The sequence below is a fragment of the Hipposideros armiger genome, unplaced genomic scaffold (assembly GCF_001890085.2).
Source record: "Hipposideros armiger isolate ML-2016 unplaced genomic scaffold, ASM189008v1 scaffold_612, whole genome shotgun sequence".
Classification (NCBI taxonomy): Eukaryota; Metazoa; Chordata; class Mammalia; order Chiroptera; family Hipposideridae; genus Hipposideros; species Hipposideros armiger.
In genome coordinates, this window is record NW_017731962.1 from 873,638 (window position 1) to 896,085 (window position 22,448).

At 58.8% G+C, this 22,448-nt stretch overlaps 1 protein-coding gene across 8 annotated transcripts in view; it reads left to right on the plus strand.

Annotated features, from left to right (window-relative positions):
• SLX9 (SLX9 ribosome biogenesis factor) overlaps window positions 1-22,448 on the plus strand; it is a 40,727-nt gene that overhangs the window by 11,714 nt on the left and 6,565 nt on the right. For 5 of the 8 annotated variants that reach the window (XR_002121991.1, XM_019625043.1, XM_019625042.1 and 2 more), the window contains 2 exons: window positions 10,501-10,569; window positions 19,140-19,290. Coding sequence is in view for 5 of the 8 variants with exons in the window: in XM_019625043.1 (XP_019480588.1) it covers window positions 10,501-10,569; window positions 19,140-19,290 (220 nt within the window). In the remaining 3 variants the exon portion in view is untranslated. The other 3 variants (XR_002121993.1, XR_002121992.1, XM_019625044.1) reach the window with 3 other exon arrangements.

Consider the following 22,448-nt stretch of genomic DNA (forward strand, 5'->3'; position numbering starts at 1 on the left):
TTGTGTGGGGTTGTGTTTACATCCTTGTTGTGGATCTTGGTTACGTCACTGGGAAGATGGACCTGAATTTCCTTGCCACGTTTGTGTGTTGAAATGGCGAGGAACAAGCTGTTCCCCGCACCCTCTGAGGCTGTTGGCTGGGACCCTGCGGTTTAGACTCACAAAAGACGGACCAGCAAGAGAAAAGCAGCTTATTAATGCGCGCAGTGCGTGTCACTCGGAGAAATAGGGTGGTGAGAACCTGGCCTCTAACGTCTTAGCAGAGAGCACTGTGCTTGGAGACTTCCAGGGCACATACCCTGGGCAGGCGGCAGCGGGGACAAGTGGAGAAAGGTGTTGGCGCCAGCCTTCCCGCGCCTCCCGGGAGAGGGGACTCCTGGGAGTTCTCACTTCCCAGAAGTTTCTTTGGTGACCAGTGTGATCAAACGGTTGTTTGCGTGTTCAGTGATCCTCTTACGGTTTGTCTGTTTAGGGCAGTTCGATCGCTTTCATCAACCTTGAACGAGTGCTTTACGTGTCCTAGAGGTTAGCTATTTGTCATTTCGTACAAAAGTCCTCTGGGATTCTTCAAATTGCCCAGGACGTTATTCCTGCAGGGAGCTGACACATGCTGTCTTCCGACGTTTCCCGCGGTGGCTCTTCCTGCCCCTCCCACCTGTCACCCAGGCTTCTCTCTCCTTCCCGCCTCCCCTGCTGGTTGTGGGGCTGAGTCGCCCTGTACCCGGGGATGTGGGACGGGCTGTGCTGTGGTCCAGGTCGGCAAGCTGCCCTGCCTGCTGGTGGCGCGTCCACCCAGGGGGGAGCAGCCATCTGGGCTGCAGCCAGTGTCCCCCAGGGGACAGCGCGTTGGTTGGCAGTCATGGGACTTGCTTGGAGCCCTGGTGCTGTGCCTTGTTGGCTGCTGGCTTTGGGGGCATCTGTTTAACCTCCCTGGACCCTTAGTTCCTCGTGTGTCAGGTGAGTGTGCCATCTGCTGGGCAGGGACGTGTGCCAGCGGCACTCCCATGTCAGGAGGGCTGGCTCACTTGTTCCCTGTCACTGACAAGGACATGGTGTGGGGCCCACTGCAGGGTCCCGTGTGTGTCCCCCCCCCCCCCCCCCCCCCGACTGAGCTCAGAGCAGTGAGGCCCCACCTGGGAATGGGAGGGACATCAGGGCCTCCCTCTGCCACTGCTGGATGGGTCCCTGTGGGACATCGTCACAGCTCCCCATTCCGTGACCCGCCTGAGGCTGTGCACACACCTCGACGTGGCCCGGGCCAGCACCAGCGCCACTGGGGCCCACTGCAGACCTGCTGGCCTGTTGTCCCCGCCCTCCAGGGCCCTCTGGCCCTGGCCCAGAGCCCCGTGTGTCCTGCCTGGGGGCTCCAGGAGCACAGAAGCTTCACCACCTCGTCTCTGTGCAAAGACCGAGAAGCCTGTATAGGCCCTGGGTTCTGAGCTGTGCCCCTCCAAGGCCTTCCTGGTCTGGCCCAGCCCTGCGCGCACTCCGAGGTGACTAGCTGCCCCTGGGTTCCCTGAGCTGGGTCTGTCTCAGCCTCTCCCCGCCCACACCTTCCTCTTTTCCAGCAACCCTTCCTCCACCTTGCCTCCTGATTGGCCAGCGCCTGGGTCCCACAGGGGGACAATGGGCCTTGTGGTCCCCAGGCCCCGGGGCAGATGCAGGTCATGTGGAAAGTGGCATGAGATGACTGGATGACTCGATGATTCCGATGATTAGTCACTGCTCAGGGACCTGCTGGGTGTGAAGGCGGGGGCGCCTGTCTGCCCGGATTAGCCCAGATGCTCTGCCCTCCCCCAGTCCTCACCCTGGGCTGAGGCACAAATAGAGCAGCCGGGCTGGACCGGAGGGGGCCGAGCCCGCTCAGGGGGGCCTGGCCTGGATGTGGGTCCCTCACCCAGCTGTGCGTCCCCCGCATGCCGCGTGCACTCCCCTCCCCCATGCAGACATGTGCTCGCACACTGCCCCGCGTCCCTAGATGTTATGGGGCCCGTGTGACCCTGTGCGTGCTGCTGGCCTCTTTCCTGGGTTTCGGCACGGAGCCTTTGGAGCCCTGGCCTAGGGCCCAGTCTGCCCCGTTCCCTCCTGCCCTGCTCAGGCCCACCGTCGGATTCTAGGCAGGGCCTCTGAGCTTCCTGTGGGTGAACCACTGGCTCTGCAGTGATGGGCTGGGTGCAGTGCTAGAGCTCCCCCTGCAGATGAACCCCTACCTACCACCATCCCAGCTCCCCCTGCAGACACCCCCCCACCACCAGAGTTCCACAGTTGCCCTAAAGGGCTCCTGGGCTTATGTGCCCCCCCCCCATCCCCTGTCCCCACGAAGCAGCTTCCCAGTTCCTCTCTGTCCTCTCCTGGGGCGGGGACTTGGGGGCTTGTGGCAGGTGCTGTCTCCCTGCACAGGTCGCCACTCTGCCCATCCTAGTTCTAGTCCTGTATTCCTTTATGCTGACAAGTTGCAGAAAACCAGTCTGCCCCCGTACAAGCACCTGGAGTGGGGGGCAGACCAGTACTCAGTTCTGTGGCCTGGGCATTGCCGGCCCCCAGACTTGTCGTGCCCAGAGAGGTGGGCAGGGCGAGGCTCACCTGACAGAGGACAGGCCTGGTTAGGGAGGTGGAAGCAGGAAGATGGGAGGGAAGGGTGTCAGCTTGGCCGGAGAGCGCAGCCAGCACGCGTGGCTCGGAGGCCTCCAGCCACCAAGGGGGGCGGTGGAAGCGTGTCTGCCGGACTCTGGTGGGAGAGGGTGGGGAAGTGGGGGTGGAGAGTGGACAAGGAGGCGGCAGGGAGGGACCTTGCTGCCGGGATGCCCGGAGTGTGTATGCTGCCCTCTGCGTCTCTGGGACTGAGCTGACACCCCGTGTCCTCCCCATTCCCATAGAGAGAACTCTGGGCCTCGGCCGTGCAGACCTTGGTGCTGTGGCTCCATTTCCCCTACTTGAGTGTCCCTCTGTGCCTCTGACCTACCCACCCACCGCAGTGACTCCCTCTGGCAGGGTCCCGAGCAGGTGCAGGTGCGGGGCTGCCCAGCAGAGGGCGGGCAAGCTGTGCTCCCGTCAGACCAGGCATTGGGAGAGGCCATCCTGCCCCAGGGGTCCAGCACCCAAGATCCTGTCCCAGAGGTCTTGCCCTCGGGGGTCCTGCCCCCAGAGGTCCTGCTCCCAGGGGTGCTGCCCCAGCGGTCCTGCCCCCGGAGGACCCCCAAAGGCAGGGCTCTAGCAGACGGAACCGAGGGCTTTCGAGGTTGCTCAGGGTTTTCATAAAGCCCCCCTCAAAGACTGTTGGCCTTTCCTCAGCCTCGAAGTTGGGTAGGACGCACTGCACTAGCCTGCTTTCCTTACCCCCAGCTGTAAAAGGGGAACCAAGGAAGAGTGGGGGACATGCAGAGGGGATGACTGCTCTGCAGGGAGGGCCCTCTGAGGTGTGGGCCCCCTGAGGACAGCAGAGGGGCATCCTGGGGCCTTGAGTGGGTGGCATTGACCATGTTTGGGAGCCTGTGTCTTTGCTGTGTGTGCTGCCCGCTGTTGGAGGTCACTGGCTGCTGCTGGCTGTGAGCTCCGTGCCTGTCCCCAGGGCCCTGGCTGTCTGTTGTGGGGAGCAGGTCCTTGGGGGGGCCCCACTGCCTCCAGGGCCGTCATGGCCAGTGGGGCCTGAAGCCTGGTTCTGCCTGCGCACAGGACTGCCGCTCTGGGCCTGTGGCAGCCGGGTGCTGCTGAGCCCACACGCTGTGTCCCTGGCCCTGCAGTGACATGGAGGCCATAGGAGGGGCCCGCTGCGGGCTGTTCTGCCTGGTCTGTGCGGACCACGGTCTTTTTTTATTTTTTATTTTTATTTCATTTTACTTATTTTTAATTTTTTTTTTTTAAAGATTTTTATTGGGGAATTGGGGGGATGGGAACAGTGCTGGGGAATTGGGGAAAGGGGAACAGACAAGTTGCTGTCGTTTTGTTCTTCAGTCTAGTTGTGGAGGACATTGCTTCACTGGCCCAAGTTGGCACCATCATTGCGCTCTTCCCGGGTGAGGCAGATCAGTCGCCGGCTTCTGGACGGCCGCTCACTGCGGCTGCTGGCTGCTCACTGCGGCTGCTGGCCGCTCACACTGGCTGCTGGCCACACACGGTAGCCCATGGCAATCCACTGCCACAGGGACTGCAGTCCACACCATCGCTGGCGACTCATGGCAGCCCAGCTCCAGGTTGAGCTGTTGTTCAGCATCTTAGCTGTGGAGGGCAGTGTCACTGGCCCTCATATGTGGGATCCGAACCGGGGCCCTCTGGCATCCCAAGCGAGTTCTTAACCATCGCACCACTCGGTCGGCCCTATTTTTAATTTTTTTAATTAAAGTTTATTGGGGTGACAATTGTTAATAAAGTTCCATAGGTGTCAGGTGTACAATTCTGTGGCACATCATCTGTACGTCACATTGTGTTTTCCTTCCCAGAGTCCGTTCTCCTCCCATCGCCATGTATTTGGTGAGCCCGCTCTTTTTAACAGACTGAAAGGGACGGAAGGACAAGGCAGCCCCAGAGGACGCCGCCTGGGCGTTTTCAGAGCGAAGGGCTGGGGCTGGGGGTGGCGCCTGGTCCCGCCCTGTGTGCCGGCTCTGGGAGGTCAGCATGGGTGCGCCTGTCCTGTGTGTGAACCCCCTCTTCCACTTTGGGACAAGCCCTAGCCGCTCTGTCCCAGTGCGTGCTTCCCGGCTCTGGGCGCTGGTGTGCGGGAGGCCCTGGTCCACGGTGCGCGGGCACCTGTGAGGACACGTGTGCGCACGCTGTGCTGTGCTGAGGGAGGGGCTGGTGGACGGCCTGAGGGGCAAGGAGCCGGGCGCTCAGCAGCACCCAGAGTGGCCTGAGTGCGCCCCGCGCCCGTAGCTCCTGTTGGAAACCTGGGAAGGCGATGGAGACGGGCCTGGGGGCACAGACAGCACTCACGCCCATTGTGCTGGGGTGGAGCCCCTGGCCCTGGCAGGGCCGTGTGCCCAGATGGGAGCACTGGAGGCCAGGCCCCGCGTCCCCAGGGACCACTCTGTCCTCCAGGCCCGCCTCTGAAGGAAGACAGCCCTCCCCAGCCCCGAGAGCTGCACCGGTGGCCGGGCCACGGCGTGTCTGCGTTAGAGCTGGGCCTGGGGTTCCGACCGTGTGCTTCTGGCGTGCTCAGCGGCTCGGGGCCCCTGAGAGTTCCTCCAGGGAGAGGTGTCTCATCAGCAGAAGGCTGCCTTAGCAGTCAGGCTCGGCGTGTTTTGGGGGACATGCCGATGTGGGCCTTGGGCTCTGTGAGGTGCCAGGTGTCTCCCAGGACGTTGTCTGTGATTAGGACAGTTTGTCCCCAATGTTTTTATATTTTTGGGTTTTTAACTGGCCCCCTGATGACAAAGGTGCAGCATAAGTGATGGAGGAAGCCAGGCAAAGCGCAAACGAGGGGAGCCGGGCTCTGCCGCTGCGCTCTCTGCAGGTGAACTCGTGTGAGGCCCTCCTGTGTTCCAGCTGCATCTCCAGCTGCCTCTCCAGCTGCCTGGCACTGGGCTGTCCTCCCCGCTGGGCACCCCCGAGGGAAAACTGCACCTTCTGTGTCGATGTCACACCATTAGTAAGCTGGAACGGGGCCCACGTGCATGTGAAAACTCAGGGCCGGGCCTCGGTGCGGCCTTGCCCACCCCACTTGTCCTGGCACACGGGGTGTGCCTGGCCTCACTTCCCCGCACGGTCTCGGCCATGCTCAGCGCACAGTGGCCTCGTTCCTTTTCAGGGTGTCGAGACCAGCACTTTGGGGAACGTCCGTGTCCACACAGCTTTGTGGACCCGAGGAAATGTGTCTGAAACTGGAGCCATGGAACTGCTGAGTCCAGCGAACGCACATTTAACGTGCCAGTGGGTGGGGTCAGTTCGCCTTCTCAGGCGCTGCCGTGGGCGCTCCTGCCCACTCAGCCTGCGCGAGTCTGCCTCTGGGCCGTGCCCACTGGGGTACAGAGCCACCGCTGCCATGAGGGGCAGACAGCGGGTCTGGTGTGTGTGATGTACTCTTCCTCAGAACCGGCTTCCATTAGCCCGTTTCTCCGTCACATGCCCACCTGAGCCCTTTTCCTTGCTTCCGCTTAGGCTTTTCTTATTGATTTGGAAGAGCTGCTTATATAGGAAAGCCTTGTTTGTAATCTGCTCCCCTTCGGTAGCACCTTTTGAGATAGTTCGCGTTATTTTTTTCCCTGCGGAGGTTTTAAATTTGTACGTAGTGAAATCTGTTTTCTTTGTTTTGTAACTCGGCTGTGTTTTTTGTAGTCCTTCTGTGGCTTTATTTTTCATTTCCGTATTTCATCCGCCGAGACCTTATTTTGCTGTAAGAGGGAGGTAAACGAGCCCTGCTTTGCCTCTCCCCAGATGTGTGTCTTAGGCTGCATTGACCAAGAAGCCGTGAGGAGACCGTGAGTACCCGCGATGCCTTGTCGGTGACGTTGCATTTTGTGGTCCAAGGCACAGCGGCCTGCTTCTGCGGCGGCCCGTAACCTGCAGCGTCCTCCTGCTGCCTGTGCCCAGGTCCGTTCGCACAGCCTCTTGATGTCGTTTACAGGAAAGCCGGCTGCATGTTGGTGCGCCTCACAGGCCCACCAGAGCACAGTCACGTGGCCTCCCGTTCACCATAGCCCCCCGAAACGCAACGCCTGCAAAACCCTTTCCTGTCCTCTGACCGTCCTGCACTGGTGACAGCCGTGGTGACCTGTCGAGGACTGGGAGGCGATAGGCCGCCTGGGCACAGGCATGGTGCTAGGGCAGGCAGACGGGTTTGCTTGTTTGAACTGGTCTTCGTTCCTCGAGGCTCCTTTATGAGATGCGAGAGCAGAGGGTTAGGGACCTCACCGGCGCGCTGTGCCTGGTTGCACTCCCATTTTATGGGTGAGAAGACTGAGGCTCAGCTGGGTCAGGGAGCTGCCCAGGCCGTGTCTATACGCACAGTCAGAGCTGCAGAGCCCGTCACTTTGCTACACACAATGGCGTCTCACCTCCGGCTTTTCCTGTCAAAGCGGCGTGTGCCTGAGTCTGCCCCAGTCGGTCCCCCTGGGGTGCTGGGTACCATTTTGATCCTCACCTGCGATTACGGGGGCCGGGGAGGCACCTCAGGCTGGGCCCGAGGGTGGGGCCGTTGCCAAGGCCTGGAGGCTGATGAGGTGGGAAGTCCGTGGGTGCTCCTGGCCACGTGTGAGGCGGGTTTCTGCGGGGCGTGTGGACCAGCACTCACTACCTGAGGCCTGTGCTAGCACGGCCTCTGCTTGGGGCTCATCTACCTGGGCCTCCACCTGCAGCCCCCCGATCCCCATCTCCGTCTCCTTCCATGCTGTGGCTTTAGGGCAGAGCAGGGCCTATGCCAGGTCCTTGGACGTCTGGGCTTCTAGAACCTTCCAGATGCTCTAGGGCACCCAGTAGGGACGCTGTGGTGAGCGGTGCTTGTGGCAGGCACCTGGCCGCCTGTATCTGGTTGGGGGCAGTGCCTGCTTGACCCCTGGGGCCCAGGACTCCCCCGAGTTCTCAAGTCTGCAGCCCAGCCACCAGCAGTCCCTGAAACCCCGGTGGGCTGGAGCCTTCCCCACCCACTGCTGTGTCACGCACGGCGTGTTTGGTCCTTGTCCCCGTGCCATGGAGATGGGTGCTGGGCAGCGGTCATCGCACACGTGTCCTGCCTGCGTGCTCAGGTGCAGGGTGTCATGATTTGGGCCATCGCCACGTGCAGAGACGATTTCCTGTGGAGTTAACTCAGAATTATAGACAGCTGCAGGGCAGCGTGGACGAACCCTCCCGGGCCCTTGAGAGAACTGCCCACGCACGTCTCGTCGTTGCGCCCCTTTGAGGCCATCCTCCCGCCTTCTCCTGGTGGATGTGCGCCGGCCCTGTCACTGGCCCCCACTGCCCCAAACAGATGCCCCCTCTCGTATTGGGCACCATCATGAACCCATTCGTGATCTGATACCGTGTGGGGTCGCGTGGACACGTCCCCCCCACAGCCAGGCCTCTTGACACTCACACAGGCCGCACAGATGCCCTCCTGCCCTGCGCCCGGCTGCTGCTCCCCCGTGCCTGGTGGTGGGTGCTGTGCCTGGCTGTGGGGTCTGTCGCTCTGACCAGCGGAGGAGCAGCTGACCCCCACCCCCTGCGCTGAGCACTCTCACCTCCCACCCCGTCCTCAGTAACCAAGGAGCAAGAGTGCTGCCACTTCCTGGTGGGGGCTGGGAGGTCAGGGTGAGTGAGGGGGACAGTGGTCAGCTGCAGGGCATCTGGAAGTGTGACCGGGAGGCCCAGCACGGAGCACCTCCGTCTTGGAGAAGGGGTGACATTCCCGTGGAGCCATGGGCTCCACGGTTTCCCCGAGTTGCTGGCGCACAGGATCACCACATGCTTGACAGGACTTGTAGATTCTGCGTTGTTTCCTCAGACGCCGTGGCTTTGCTGCAGCTCCAGGAGAAGGTGCGAGAAGTAAAGATGGGTCAGGCATGCGCACCGTGTAGTGACCTGGGCTGGAGCCACCTTAGCTCTGGGGACCGCTGGGGCCAAGGAAGTGGGGTCAGCCTGGAGTCTGCTCTGGTCTTAGAGTGGGCTGGAGGCAGACACACTGCCAGCCACGTCCGGCATGTCTGTCTCCCACCCACGCCCTCCCGCCTGTGTGCCCGCGTGCCACGGCCCTGACGTGGGCACGTAGCAGTCAGGCTGCGTGGTCTTCATGCTCCCAGGCCTGGCGGCGCCCGCCCCCAGCCCCGGGCTCGGTCTGCGTGCGCGCTGGCCGCTCCAGCCCGTCCCCGGGGAGTCTCGTGCTGCTGATGCGCCAGCTGGCACTGCCTGAGCCTCCTCGGGCTGCACGACAGCTTCTGCCAGCACGGGGTGGCCCTTGCTCGGGCTGGGCGTCAGGTCTGGTCAGCGTGGGGCAGGATCTAGTGATGTCAGCGCAGGGTGGTGGCTCACGCCCAGGGCGCGGGCACGCCACGGCCACTCGGCCCTCCCATCCCGAGTGTGCCTCGCTCCCATCTGTGCCAGCCGCGGAGGCCCCCGGCTGCGGGCCCACCTGTCGTACTCCGTTCCGGACCCGCAACCCCGCCTGAGCCTCCCTGTTCTCATCTGTGAAGTGGGGCTGGTCATGGGCTAACTGACAGAAATGTGCCCAGTGCTCCTGCAGGTCCGTGCTTGGCGAGCGAGTGTGGCAGGCGTGCCCTCTTCCTCCCAGGCGATCGGTGACAGGGCCTTGACCTGGTAACTTGCGTTGCTGCATCTCCTCATGGAGAGTGGGCAGGCCAGACGAGGGTCACATGTGGCCTGCTTACAGGGAGGGGGGCCCGGGCCTGCCGATGGCGGGAAGCACAGTGCTCCGTGTTACTCAAGAGAAGGCGGGTGTGTTGTCAGCTCGAGCGGCCAGAACAAGTACCACAGACCAGGGGCTCAAACAGCAGACGTTTACAACTCCCCGTTCCTGGAGGCCAGAGGCCAAGAATCAGGTGTCCCAGGGCTGGTGCCTGCTGAGGCCACTCCTCGGCGAGCAGACGCCGTCTCCTCCCTGTGTCCTCACGTGGTCGTCCCTCTGTGAGTGTGTGTGTCCCATCTCCTCTCACAAGGACACCAGTTGTATTGGATCAGGGCCCACCCCAGTGACCTCATTTCAACTTAACGACCTTGTGAAAGACCCTCTCCCAATACTGCCACATTCTGAGGTGCTGGGATTAGGGCTTCAACGCACGAACTTGGGGGACAGACATGTGCCCACCCTAGCGGGGAGGTGAGGACAGGCTCATGAGGGACGGAGGCCACATACCTGGGCTGGTGAAGTCACCAGGACGTTAAGAATGGCCAGTGCTGGGTGGATGGGACGGGGACCGATGGGGAGCAGGGCGGGCAGTGGGAGGGTCAGCCGTGGCCTGTGTTCCAGGGACAAAGGAGAAGGTGTGTGTTATACTCCACGCCCTCGTGCTGGCTGGTGAGGCTGGGGACACGTCCCCACTTGGGCAGGCGTGGGTGGACAGAGGGCTCCGGGAGAAGGCACGTGTGGAGAGTGGGTTTTCTTATTACCTGATAGATTGGTGACAGGTGTGGGGCCACTTGTCTCACACTGGGCTCACGTGAGTCCCCTGGGCTTCGGGCAGTGCCTCTGCGGAGACATTCCAAGCAGTTGGGGACCATGAGGCCAGGTCCTGGGCTCAGCAGAAGGGGACCCTTGGTGCCGTGGGGCCCCCGCCCAGTTCTCGGGTCCTGTTCGTGAGTTGTGTGGCAGTCTCTTGGCAGTGCTCCTGAAGGTCATCCTGGGGTCGTGGTGAGGAGGGAGCCTGGATGAGTGCCAGGCTTGCCTCGGGGGTCACCTGTGCTTAGAGCGCCCTCCTGACATGTGACATGCACCACTGTCCTCAGCACTGCGGAAGCTCGCCAAGACCACCCCAGCTCTGTTCCTGGCTCCGTGGGTGGGGAGCTTGGGGCTGTTGTTGTCTGTGGGGATGGGGACACTTCAGTCACTCACGTGTGCCATGTCGTGTGCTCTGTCCTCAGGTGCAGAGGCGAAGGCTGTTTTGCCCAAGAAGGAGAAACGGAAGCTGAGACGCGAGAGGTGGCTGCAGAGTGAGTGCCTCCCTGTGTCCTGTGTGGGGGCCGGCTCAGCCGGCGCCAGGGTGGCACAGGCTTCCTTCTGGGGTCCCATCCAACCCTCTCCTTGTCAGGGCCTGGGGAGCCCCTTTCCGAAGCCGCCGCAGTGGCTGGTGGGTGGTCTGGGCCTGTGGAGGACCTGGCAGCATGCCAGAGATGGCCTGCGATGTGACCAGCAGATGGCCCTGGAGGGGGTGGCCTTGTCACCCTGTATGAGCTTCTGCAAAGCCCTGACTGACTCTTCCCTAAGAAAATGGTCTCAAGAAGCCACCCACTCAGCTCCTTGTGTGTAAAACGATTGTTTTGGACCCCATGATGAATTGGTAGTTACAAGTGCCACGTGCTGGTTGTGAGCACTTAGGGACACGGAGCTATGTGAAGGGTGGGTGTCCCCACACAGGTCTGGACAACAGCGCCGTGTGTGCGACGACGCGGGGCCTGTGAGGTTGCAGCCTTCTCCCCGCACCCCTGTGAGGGTGGGTTTGCCCTGTGCTGCCAGCCACACCTCACAGTAGGCCCGGGCCACGCCCACTGGTTTTCTTTTGGAAAACAGTTACTTTTCATGAATGTTTGCTAATGTTTTTCTAAAGATTTTCTTGTGAAGATTTTTTTTTTTACTGTTATGTTTTTAGTATGATACTGCTGACTTTTTAAATTAACTTGGAATACAGTTGGCCCTCTGTATCTGTTCCACATCTGAGGTCAGCAACCTCGATGGAAAATACAGTCACGTGCCACTTACGGATGGGACATGCTCTGTCCTTAGGGATGGCATCCTTAGGGAGGGCGTCATAGGCACCGAGCACGCTGGGTGGGACAGCCTGTGCTGCCCTGGGCCGCAGGGCACGCTGGCGCGCAAAACCAGGTCCAGTCAGGCACAGAGCTGGAAACCTGAGATGGATGAGGCTGAGGCCATGTGACGTGGCCCCTGTGTCCCAGACTTTAGAGTAAAGTAGAAAGAGGACAGCCTAAAACAATGACAAGCGTAGTGGAGTGACTGCGTAAACCAGCGACATGTCACCTGTGAACCCACAGAGTATGTGCCGTGCTGTCATACGACTGGCAGCGCAGTAGGTTTATGTGGTGCTACAGCGTCACCAGGCAATGGGACTCTTTCTGCTCCATCATCATCGTAGGGGACCACCGTGTGTGGTTGTCGTCATCATCGTAGGGGACCACTGTGGTGTATTCAGTCCACCGTTGACCGAGTGTGCCGTTCTGCCCTGAACAGCCCAGGGTAACAACTACTGATACAGTGTGTATTGCGCATCAGGTGTTACCTATAACCTGGAAGGTGATTTCAAGTACCTGGGAGGGTGCACGTGGGTTACTTGCCAGCACCGCCCCTTTTTATAGAAGGATGTGAGCATCTGCGGACTTGGGTCCTCTCTGCGGGCCCTGGAGCCGTGCCCCGCAGGTACCGAGGGACGACTGTGCTTTCTTGTTTATGTTTTCACACGGTTAAAGTATGATCTGCATTATTTTTTCCTTAAAGGCTTTAAAGAAAATACACGTTTTTAATTTGTTAATTTCTTCTATGATTACTTTTTTGTCACATTTTGAATATTTCTTAAGGAAGTGATTCACCCCTCATTTCCGTTGTCGCAGTGCTGCCATGGACTTGTGCAGATAGTCTTTGTAGAGTGGGCTACAGTTCTTCAGTGACCTGTAAGTTTTCTTCCATGCTGGTTGGTCTTTTTTTTACTACTGAAGTCAGCCTTGGCCGCACATATTTTCTCATAAAATCACCTAATCTAATTAAATCTCAACCTTTTCAGGAAAGGGCTGCTGGTCTCGCCTTATTAAATCTCCTGTTTATCATTCTTTACTGGCATCCACCTTCTTTAATTTCGTATTTGTTTTTGTTTCTTCCGTTTCAAGAACGAATTCTTGTATTTACTTGTCAATTCTATTGTTTTCTTTTCTAAAATTATTAGTTTCTGTTATTTTACTACCTTGTTCTTGCTTTCTTTAGGTTTGTTTCAGTTACTTAGCTGTTTATTTTTATATATTGTGTTTAGGCGTGAAGGGCTGAATCATCCTCTGAATATACCTTTAGCTACCTTCTCCCAAGTTGATTTTACTTAATATTTTATGAAAAATTTTGTGCAGGAAAGTAGGGGCTTCACAGTGACCCTTATCCCCACCGCCTAGGTGTGACAATGAACACTTTCTTGTCACACACTGTTCACCTGCCTGTCCCATCTTTCTAGCCACCCACCAACCCATGTGTTGTCTCCAGAGTAAGTTGCAGGCATCAGTGTACACCTTCTCACAAAGAGTTCTGCTAGGGTTCATTATTTGTTAATGGTTCTTTTCATTTTTATTTTGGGGTAAAATTTACATGCAATGAAGTGCAAATCTTAAGTGTGACAAATGCATACACCTGTGCAACCAAAATCCCTTTCAAGATACAGAACTCTAGGGCCTGCCGAGTGGCTCAGTTGGTTAAGAGCTCGCTCAAGAGTGCGAGCTCTGAGCAACAGCAGTTCGATTCCCGGCCTGAGTTAAGCAGCCGCTGAGCTGCCAACAGGTGGAAGGATGGCTCAGCTAAAAAAAAAAAAAAGATACAGAACCTCACTGTCCCCAGAAATCCCCGTGACTGCCCAGAGGTAGCCACTGTCTGGTCTTTGTGGGTCACCGTTGAGGCTCACTGCTCTGGATGTCGTGGGAATGCAGCCACATAGGACGTGCTTGCCTGTGTTTTTGGAACCCGTCGCGCTGCCTGGGGCCGTGGCGTGCCCTTGTGGTGCTGAGAAGCCTTCTTTATATGGACATAGCGTGTGGTGCCCACTTCCTTGCTGACGGACACCTGGCCTTTTCTCTTTTAGCTGCTCTGACTAAGGCTGCTGTGAACATTCTTTACAAGTCTTTTTGTGGACGTATGTTTTCCTTTCTCTTGGGTAAATACTTGGGAATGGAACGTTGGGTCATAGGGTAGTTGTATGTTTAGTTTTACAAGCAGCTACCAGACGTTTCTCTAACGTGGTTGTACATTTGAACCCCACGCTGACGTGGGGAGCTCTGGCCGCAGCCCGGCTTTATGGCGTGTGGGGTGGCGCTGTAGGACTGATGCTCGCTGCCACGGCCCGCCGTCCTCACACCACTGCCCTTTCGTGCACCCTCTGACTGCACTGTTTGCCAAGAGGCCCTTCCGCTTCTCGTCCCTGAGCTCTAAGAAGTCTCGCCCTGCACCCCAGTCCTTGGGCAGGTTTGTGTTGCAGGTGATTTTCTCCTAGGTGGTGATTTGCCTGTCCATTTTCTTAATGATTTATTATTTTTTTGGATGACTAGATGTTAAATGTTGAGGAGTCTAATTTATCTTTTTTTTAAGTGTATATGTGTGTGTGTGTCTTTTTAAGAGATCTTTGGCCAGTCCCAACTTATGAAGATGCCATCATCATCTTCCAAAAACTATAGTTTTGGCTTTTATTTTTGAGTTTCTGATCCCTCTTGAATTGCTGTTTGTGGCGTGAGGTACTGGTTAAGGTTCTTTGGGGGTTTTTTTCAGTGTGGATATTCAGTTGTTCCAGCATTCTTACGAAGGCTTGTTTCCTCATTCCATTGCCAAATCACATGGCCTCCCCTGCTTGTTGAACCTCAGCAAGTGCCGGGCAGTCTGCTTGGCGGTCGCTTCAGTGAATCTTGGCTCTGACAATGCAAGTCCTGTGTCTTAGTTCTTCTGTTTTAAGATTGCTTCAGATAGTCCAGGTCCGTATAAAATTTACCATTGGACTGTCAATTTCTTAAATGCCACTACCACCACCACCACCACCACCACCACCACCACCAAAAACCTAGTTGGGTTGATGGTTGGGATTGCTATAAATCTGTGGATCTATTTTGGGAGAATTGCCATTTTAACAGTGTTGACTCTTCAAGTCCGTGGACGTGGTGCATTTCTCCAGTCATTTAGATTGTCCTTAGTTTCTGCTGTCCATTGTGTAGGTAGAGTCTGACATGGTTTTTTTTCAATAAGCTCATTACTTACTGTTTTAAAGTTTTTAAGCTATTACAAGTGGAATCCTCAAAAGCTTCATTTTCCAGTTTTTCGCTAGAATATAATTTTTTTTAATACTAATTTTGTATCTCTGACCTTGCTGAAATTGTATATTAGTTCTGGCAGTTATTCTGTAGCTTCCTTAGAATTTTTTACATAAATTCTCACACCACTTAAAATAGAGACAGTTTTATATCTTCTGCCCAAACACGTTTTCAAGTCTTCTCATCTTTCCGCAGTGGCTCCGGCCTTGGGTGCAGAGTTGAGAGAAGACGTGAGCATTGTTCCTGGTCTTGGGGACCAAGGGTGGGGCGATGCTTGTGTCCTGCGAGCCCGCTTTGTTCAGGAGGGGACCCAGGCCACAGTGGTGCATCACACAAGTTGGGCCTCATGCATAGGCCCTGCTGACAATGAGCTCGCCTTCAGTTGTTTGTAGATTAGCAGACACAGGCTGGGAAGTGAGGGCAGTGACAGGGACGCTGCTCTGGTTGCCTGTCTTCTGCATTGTTAAGGGACCTGGGTGGGCTTTCAGGGTGCTGGCACCAGCCCTCCTGGGCCCCATACAGACAGGTAGACTTCAGCCCACAAATGTGTCCCGCATGCCGCATAGCCAGTGGTTGGTTTTGGTGCCCTGATTTGATTGGAAATGCTCTCTGGTTGTACCTCAAGCTAGTTTTAAATTAAACCACTTAGGGTAAAGGAGCCCCCAGCCAGGCCCCTGGAGATGCCCCCCATTGTCATTGCTTCAAACTTACTGCTCGAGACCAGAGTTAATAGAGGGACTTTTTCTTGTCCCCGTTTGCTCACTAGAGGGCTGGCCATGAAAACCTGCTCTTTGTGGGACAAACGGCAGCGTGTGGGTCCGTCCAGTCCCAGCACTTCAGTTGGGTTTCCTGGAGAGAAGTTAATGAAGGGACTAAGCCCAGATTAAGCCCAGAGGCGTGGAGGGGGCCAGTGGCGGTGCCCAGCCTGCAGGGGCAAAGGGAGGGGTCCCCCTCCCAGAAGAGGGTTTGGCAGGGTCTGGGCCTCAGGACAGCCAGGAGGGTGGCGGCTGGGGTGGTCAGTGCCCGAGCTCTCCCCGCTTCCTCCCTCCGCTGCTGCCTCTGGCTAGAGGGGGAGGGCGTGAGCTCTGTGGGGCACAGGGCAGAGGGGGGAGGAGCGGGGGCTGGAGAGGGCACTGACAGTGCCCCTGGGCCAAGCCCAGTGGCACGGAAGTGACCCCTTAAATGCCGTGTTCCTGCCATTGTCGGCATCCCACCCGCCGGGCTGGGATCCAGCTCTGAGGACAGAGTAATGTTTTAATTGCAAATAAATAATAAGTTATCACACAGACACTCACTAGCAGACTCCCATCTGGCTTTCTGCTCCGGGGGAGCACTGGCTGGTGGGGCGACATTAAACGGGCAGCCCTTTCTCTTCACTGGTGCACGCGCACTCGGTGGGCCTTTCCCGCGGTGCGGCCTCCACACGCCCTTGCACACACGCAGCCCCTGCGACCTCCCCCACTGTCGGTCACACGTGTCCCTAACACCCAGAGCGGGAGGCAGGTCCATCAGACGCCACCAGACAGATGGCGCACCCCGGCGGGTCCAGCACCGCCCCACCTGGCTGCCTTCACCCAGGTGTCTGCCACTCGCCCCCCTGCGGTCCCCAGACTGCTCGCACTTGGTACCTGCCGGTCTGACAGGTGACAAATGGCACCCAGCGTTGTCCTTGTCCTTGATTTGCAGTGGAGCTGAGCCGCTCTCCCCGTGTTTTTTGGTCTTTGGTTCCTCTTTATGTTTGACTTGTCACGTGTAATTCTGGGGTGATTAATTTTCAGGACTAGCTGAGGGAGGGGTCCACCCTTCTCCCAGGTGGGCCGGTCAGTCGGTTTAAGGTGCCTCTTCCAGCCCTTGCCTCCCGCGAGGCCCCCTCGCACGTGGCTCTGTTTGCATTTCTGTCTTTCATAGTTTGCTTTTAATATCCAGTAGGCCAACTCTCTTGTTGCTTGTTTTTTTCCAAAAAATGTTTTGGCTATTCTTATGCATTTTGTCTTAAAAATAAGATTTGGAACAGCCCTGAGGGTTTGGTGAAAAGCCCTGTTGAGGTTTGACTGAGGCTGCGTCACGTCACGCTTGTGGGTGGGGGAGGCCGAGCTGGCTCCGGTGGGCTGTCAAGACAGCTGGTTGTCCCCGGGTGGAGGCCTGCTGTCCCACCACCCCCTCCCTGGGCGCTGAGCCGCTGGCTGTGACAACATGGGCCGTAGTTCTTTCCCGTTTTTCCTCTTAACGGAGTGTGGCTGGTGTTTCAGCACACGTGTGACAGTCTACAGGTTTCTGGTTGGTCATCTGTGTCAGATCGGGGACGTTCCTGCTGTTCGTTTTTATCGCGAGTAGACTGAGTTCGGTCGGGTTCTTCCTGGCACTTCTCCTGGTGACTGTGGGCTTTCCCCCTGAAGTGGCCACTGCAGCGAGCCGCCTGGCAGACATCCCCGCGTGAACCGTCCTTGCATGCCTTGGACACTCCCTGTTGCACAGCACGTGTTAGTTTAAAATGCTCTGGCTTTGACTTGTTTAGTGTTTGCTGCTCTTCCTTGGGGGCCATGGGCCTCTGCCTTGCTGTCCTTGGTCCCATGTGGCAGTGGTACCAGGTCTGCCAGCCTAGTCTGTGAAGGCGCTGTGACGTTGGAGCGCACTACTCCCAGTTCTGCCCCCCGCCCAAGGCTCCTGGCCCAAGGCCCCCAGCCCAGGCCCCCCGCCCAAGGCCCCTAGCCCAGGCCCCCGGCCTAGGCTGCCTGCCCATCCAGGGTACTTGAATTCTCTAGGAAGAGGCGCATGGGTGTGATGAGGTGCTGAGCAAATTTACCCCCACCTTGGCAGGTTGGAAAGTCCCGATTTGTCACCTTACAAACCCTGATAACCCTTGGGCTCTGAGGGATGGCATGGGACTCGGGAGGAAGGGTGGTCCGTCCCCGAGACTCAGCTCTTTGGGGCCAGGTGAACAACCTTGCTCCACAGGGCCCTCCAGGCTGCTCCTAGCCGGGACCGTGGCGGGGACCAGGCGTGTGTCCCTGCCGTGGGCTCGGTCAGGGTGGGCCTTTCAGAGCTTGCTCTGGGCTGCGCCGCCCCGGCTGCGGGCTGGGAGAGGGAGGAGCTGGCCCTCGCTGGCCTCTGGGAAGCCCGCCAGGCGCTTCTCCCTGGTGGATGATGAATAGTGTCAGTTTCTGGAAATCTCCTCTTCTGAAAGTGCTTGTCAAGGTCCCCACTTGCTTTCACCTTTCACATACTTGCTAGGGCCCCAGGCCGCCCGCACGCACACTCGCCGCATCAATCGGGGGCTGTCCTGAGTCTGTCTCACGCGTGGGGCTTCCCATCCAGGACCCCGGTTCCTCTCGGCCAGCCCTTCTGGGTGTCCTGCCGGCATCACTTCCTGCCCCCGCCCTGCGGGGCTGACGGACGTCCACGGCGCTCTCAAGGGCCTGGCCACGGAGGCACCACCCCGCACAAGAGACTGCCCATCGGCCCCTCGTGGGCATCGGCCTCTCTAGGAGGGGCTGGCTGTGAGTCTCCCCGGCCGTTTGTCAGGAAGGCGACTTTAGTTCCCTGTTTAGATGTGATTCAGAGTCTGCACCCCGTTATTTATAGCCCAACAGACCGCGCAGGGTTCCGGGGGCGAGATGGGCGCTCAGCTCAGGTCTCGCCCCACGTCCGTCACTGACCTCATTTCGGAGCAGTTTTGGTACTAAGCCTTTTTATGTAAAGGAACGTGACGCAGAGCAAGTTAACCGTGAGCGCAGTTCAGTTGGTGCAGCAGCCTCCGGCCATGCCTGGGTCTGGTCGGCCGCCTGTGGCATCGCCCCTGGCGGTGTTTGAGCCCCTTGCCTGGCCCCGTGGCTCCCTGGTGGAGGGAGGGCCTGTGTCCGAGGTCCACATACAAACCACGAGCCGGCATTTTCCACGAGCCCCACTGTGCAAGTTATGCATTCAAGTACGTGTTTTATTAGCAATTTTGAAATAAATCTCTTAAAATTGAAATCAAATCATAAGCTGTGCCCTGTCCAGGCTCTGCCTGAACCCCTTCTCCAGGGCACAGGCCGCTGCCCCAGCCACCACCTCCCCCTCTGGCTCGTCCAGGCCTCTCCCATCCCCGGCTGCCTTCCCAGCTGCTCTGTGGACGCCGCCTCTGACACCCCCAGCTCAGCCTCTGTGACCCAGCTCAGGGTTAGGAACCCTGCGCCCGCCCGCTTCCTGCACTGTCACCTCCTCCTGCGGGGACTCTCCCAGTGGAGACTGTGAGGCGCTCACCAACCTCTGTGACTGCGGCTGCCCCCACCCCCCACGTGCTCAGGCCACGGTGCTCCAGTGACAAGCCCGCCGCGCCTGCGGCTCCAGTCTCATCATCAAGCCTGTAATTAAAAAGCCGCCTTTATGATCAGGGAGAAAACAGCTTGGAGCCAACCCGCCTCCTGGGTTCCAGGCGGTTTGAAGGTGTCAGCAGGACAGAGAAGAGCGGCTGGCCTCCCTGCTCACGAGGCCGCCCCCTAACCCCTGTACCCCTTCCTCAGAAATCGAAGCCATAAAGCTGGCCGAGCAGAAGCGCCAGGCAGAGCGGAGGCGGCGGGCCACCGTGGTGGTGGGGGACCTGCAGCCCCTGTGGGACGCCCTCCCTGAGCTGCTGGAGCTGGAGGCCGGCACCCGGCGGCCACATGCCAGAAGGTGAGTGTCCGTCGTCAGCTGCCTAGAGAGCAGCAGGGCTCTGACGGCCTCGGCGCTGCAGCCACAGCCTGTGTCCAGAGCGGAGGAGGGGCGGGCGGGCCAGTGCCAGCGAGCGCTTCCGCTGGTCCTGACACGGGACAGACCCAGGCTCCCTGGCCTGAGCCACAGGGGAGCAGGCGGTGGCTCTCCAGGAGGCGAGGGCCTGGGCCTACCCGGCGAATGGCCTGGCCGGCACGGAGGTGCCAGGTGCCAGCCTGCCAGCCTGCCGTGAGGGCGTTGCCAAATGGTGGCTCCTCCCAGCGCCACCACTGGGCACTGTCCCCTCCTGGCCCTGCTGCCTCCCTTGCAGAATCACACATTCTTCGGGGCTCTTTCCGCCCTGTGACGTGGTACTGTAAGAAGCCTGGCCTGGCCTCAGGAGGCAGCGGGTCGGCAGGGGCTTGGGACGGACGCGGGGACCTTGCTGTCTGGCTGTGGCCCGTCCTGCCCTTTAAAACGGTTCTCTCCCACTGGCTTTCCCTCCGAGGAGAGGTGGTCTGGGCCCCACCCTTTCACAGCCGGGGGTGGTGGGGACTTGCTCAGGCCACCACTGCAAAGCCAGATGGTCCCAGGCCAGCTCCTGGGGTGGGGACACCCAGGACATTGGGGCCATGTTGGGGGCGGGGAGTCACTGGAGCTGAGCCTGAGATGCGGCTTCCATCCAGTTCTGGAACAAAAATGTGACCCTGGTCAGGTGTCCTTCCCGCTTCCGGTTCCTCCTCTGAGAACGTGCTGGGGCCCGCGGGGAGATGGCCGCCCAGCTGCTGAGCTTGTTGGGGCTCAGCCGGATGCTCTGGCTTGGGGAGGTTCCCAGCTGGCCCTCAGCCACGGAGCCCCCGTCCAACAGGGTCACCGTCCCCACTCAGTGCATCGGCACTGGGGAGCTGTTGGTTTGATTAAAGGTTCTTTTAGAACAGTTACAGAATCACAGAAAAGTGGCGGAGACAGCACCGTGAGTCCCCATGGGCCTCACACCCAGTCTCCCCAAGTCACACCTCCCGTTACTGTGGTGCCTTTGTCATAGCCAAGGGCCCAGTACTGACACGCGAGTGACACACGTGAGTGAGAATTGACTGAAGCTCCTAGTGTACGCAGATGTCCTCAGGTTTTACTCACTGCCCTTGTCCTGTCAGGATCCCATCCAGGACACCACATGACATTTGGTCACCTCGTCCCCTCAGGGCTCCTCTGGGCTGTGACGGTTTCTCAGACTTTTCTTGAAGACCTTGGTGACCTTGACCGTGGTGAGGTGGGCTGGTCAGGCATTTTGGAGGATGCTTCTCAGTTGGGGTCAGCACGGTGACTTCTCGTGATTGGACTGGGGACACGGGCTGTCGGGAGGGGACCACAGAGGTCAGGTGCTGTCTCGTCACACATCAAGGGTCCATCTCATCACATGACTGTCCTTGGTGCTGACCGTGGCCCCCGGCGGAGGTGTGTCTGTCCGGCTCCCCCACTCCACACCACTCTTCCCTTCTCTGTCCTCTGTGGCCGGAGGTCACCGTGCACAGCCCACACCTAAGGGGACGGCGTGCCCCTTCCAGAGGACGGGGCAGCCACAGAAGGCACGCGGAGCATCTGCACGGAGTTTCCTCTCCCCACTGACTCGTCAGTTGGTTATTCATGTCTGTGTGACACGTGGACGTTGATTTTAGACTCAGGGCTGGAATCCAACACGACTTCCTGAAGTTGGACCTGCTCCAGCTCTGGCCACTGGGGGCCGTTCCATTAGCTCCTGGCTCCGACACACCCTTGGTGTGGGTGCCACATTTTGGTTTGGAGCACTTCCTTCCTCGCTGGCAGTGCCAGGTGCTCGGGGCTCATCGTGGGTATTTCCTGCGTCCTGGGCTCAGTGTTTCTCCAGGGAGATTGGGCTCCTTGCGTTGGAAGCGGTGTAAGCAACCACGATGTGGGTGCTGGTGTGCTGGGGCTACAGGCAAGGAGGCGTTTTTGGGTGCTCTCCACTGACAGGTCGAGGAGATAGGAGTGTGTACACATGTGCACGCTGACCCGGGTGTGTTCCTGCCAAGTTAGGGGCAGGTTACAAGACCATCCTCACCTCTAACACCAGCTGCAAGTCTGGGGGACCCCAAACCATTCTTAGGTTTGATAATTTTCTAGAAGGCTGCTACACTCAGGGTTCCAGTTTAGAACGGTGGAAGGGTACAGATTAAAATCGGCCAGGGGACAGACGCACAGGGCAGCGCCCCGGGGAGTTCCAGGCTTGGAGCTTCCAGCCGCCCTCTCCCCACGGAGTCAGCACCCACGTTTGACAGCGTGCAGGGACACTCAGCGAGCTGGCGGCGGGCGGATGAGTGGGCTTCGCCTCAGTGTCTTCAGCCCACCCTCGTGCCCGACTGAGCCTCCTGGCTGACGCCCAGTGGAGCCCTACCCCATTTCACAAGGTGAGAGTCCCCATGTCCCCACCCCTCGGAGCCCCTGGAGCAGGCCCAGCCCCTCCTGTCTCTCACGGGAAGTGTGTGGCCCTCTTTCTGGCTTTCTCTAGGGCAGCGCGTCTTGGAGCCAGGGAGGAAGTTGTGCCACTCAGGATGGCTCACACACACGGGCTTTACAGCACTCACATCGGACGAGTGGCACAGCTCACTAGCATGTCCGTCACCGCTGCCCTTCCAGGAATGTCCTGAAACCGGCTGGATGGATATGGTGTGCAGACAGCCTCGTGGCCCTGGGCGCCCAGACCCCACCCGCACTGAGCAAGGCCCTGGGCTGCCCCAAGCCAGTTCCAGATCGGGACAAGGCCGTGCAGGGTGGTGGCAGGACAGCCTGAGCCTTGTGCCAGCGAGCAGCCGCCGGGCATCCCCGCACTCCATAGGCAGCGCTGCTCCACAGAGCCCGGCCCCGAGGCCGAGCGGACACCCACGGGCTCCGAGGCAGTGACGCCGCCAGCAGGCCGAGCGTATCAGTGAACGATGAGCCTGTCTGGGAAGTCGCTCTTCTGTGGGCCTGTAGCGTCCCCGCAACGGCGGCTCCTTTCTAAAGAGCAGGGGTGAGGTCCGATCTCACATCACAGCGGCCGGTGGAGAGCTGGCCACAGACAGCACGGGAGGGACTGTGCCCTCTCCCCCCACCTGGTGGGCCACTGCCCGCTACCTCCCCCC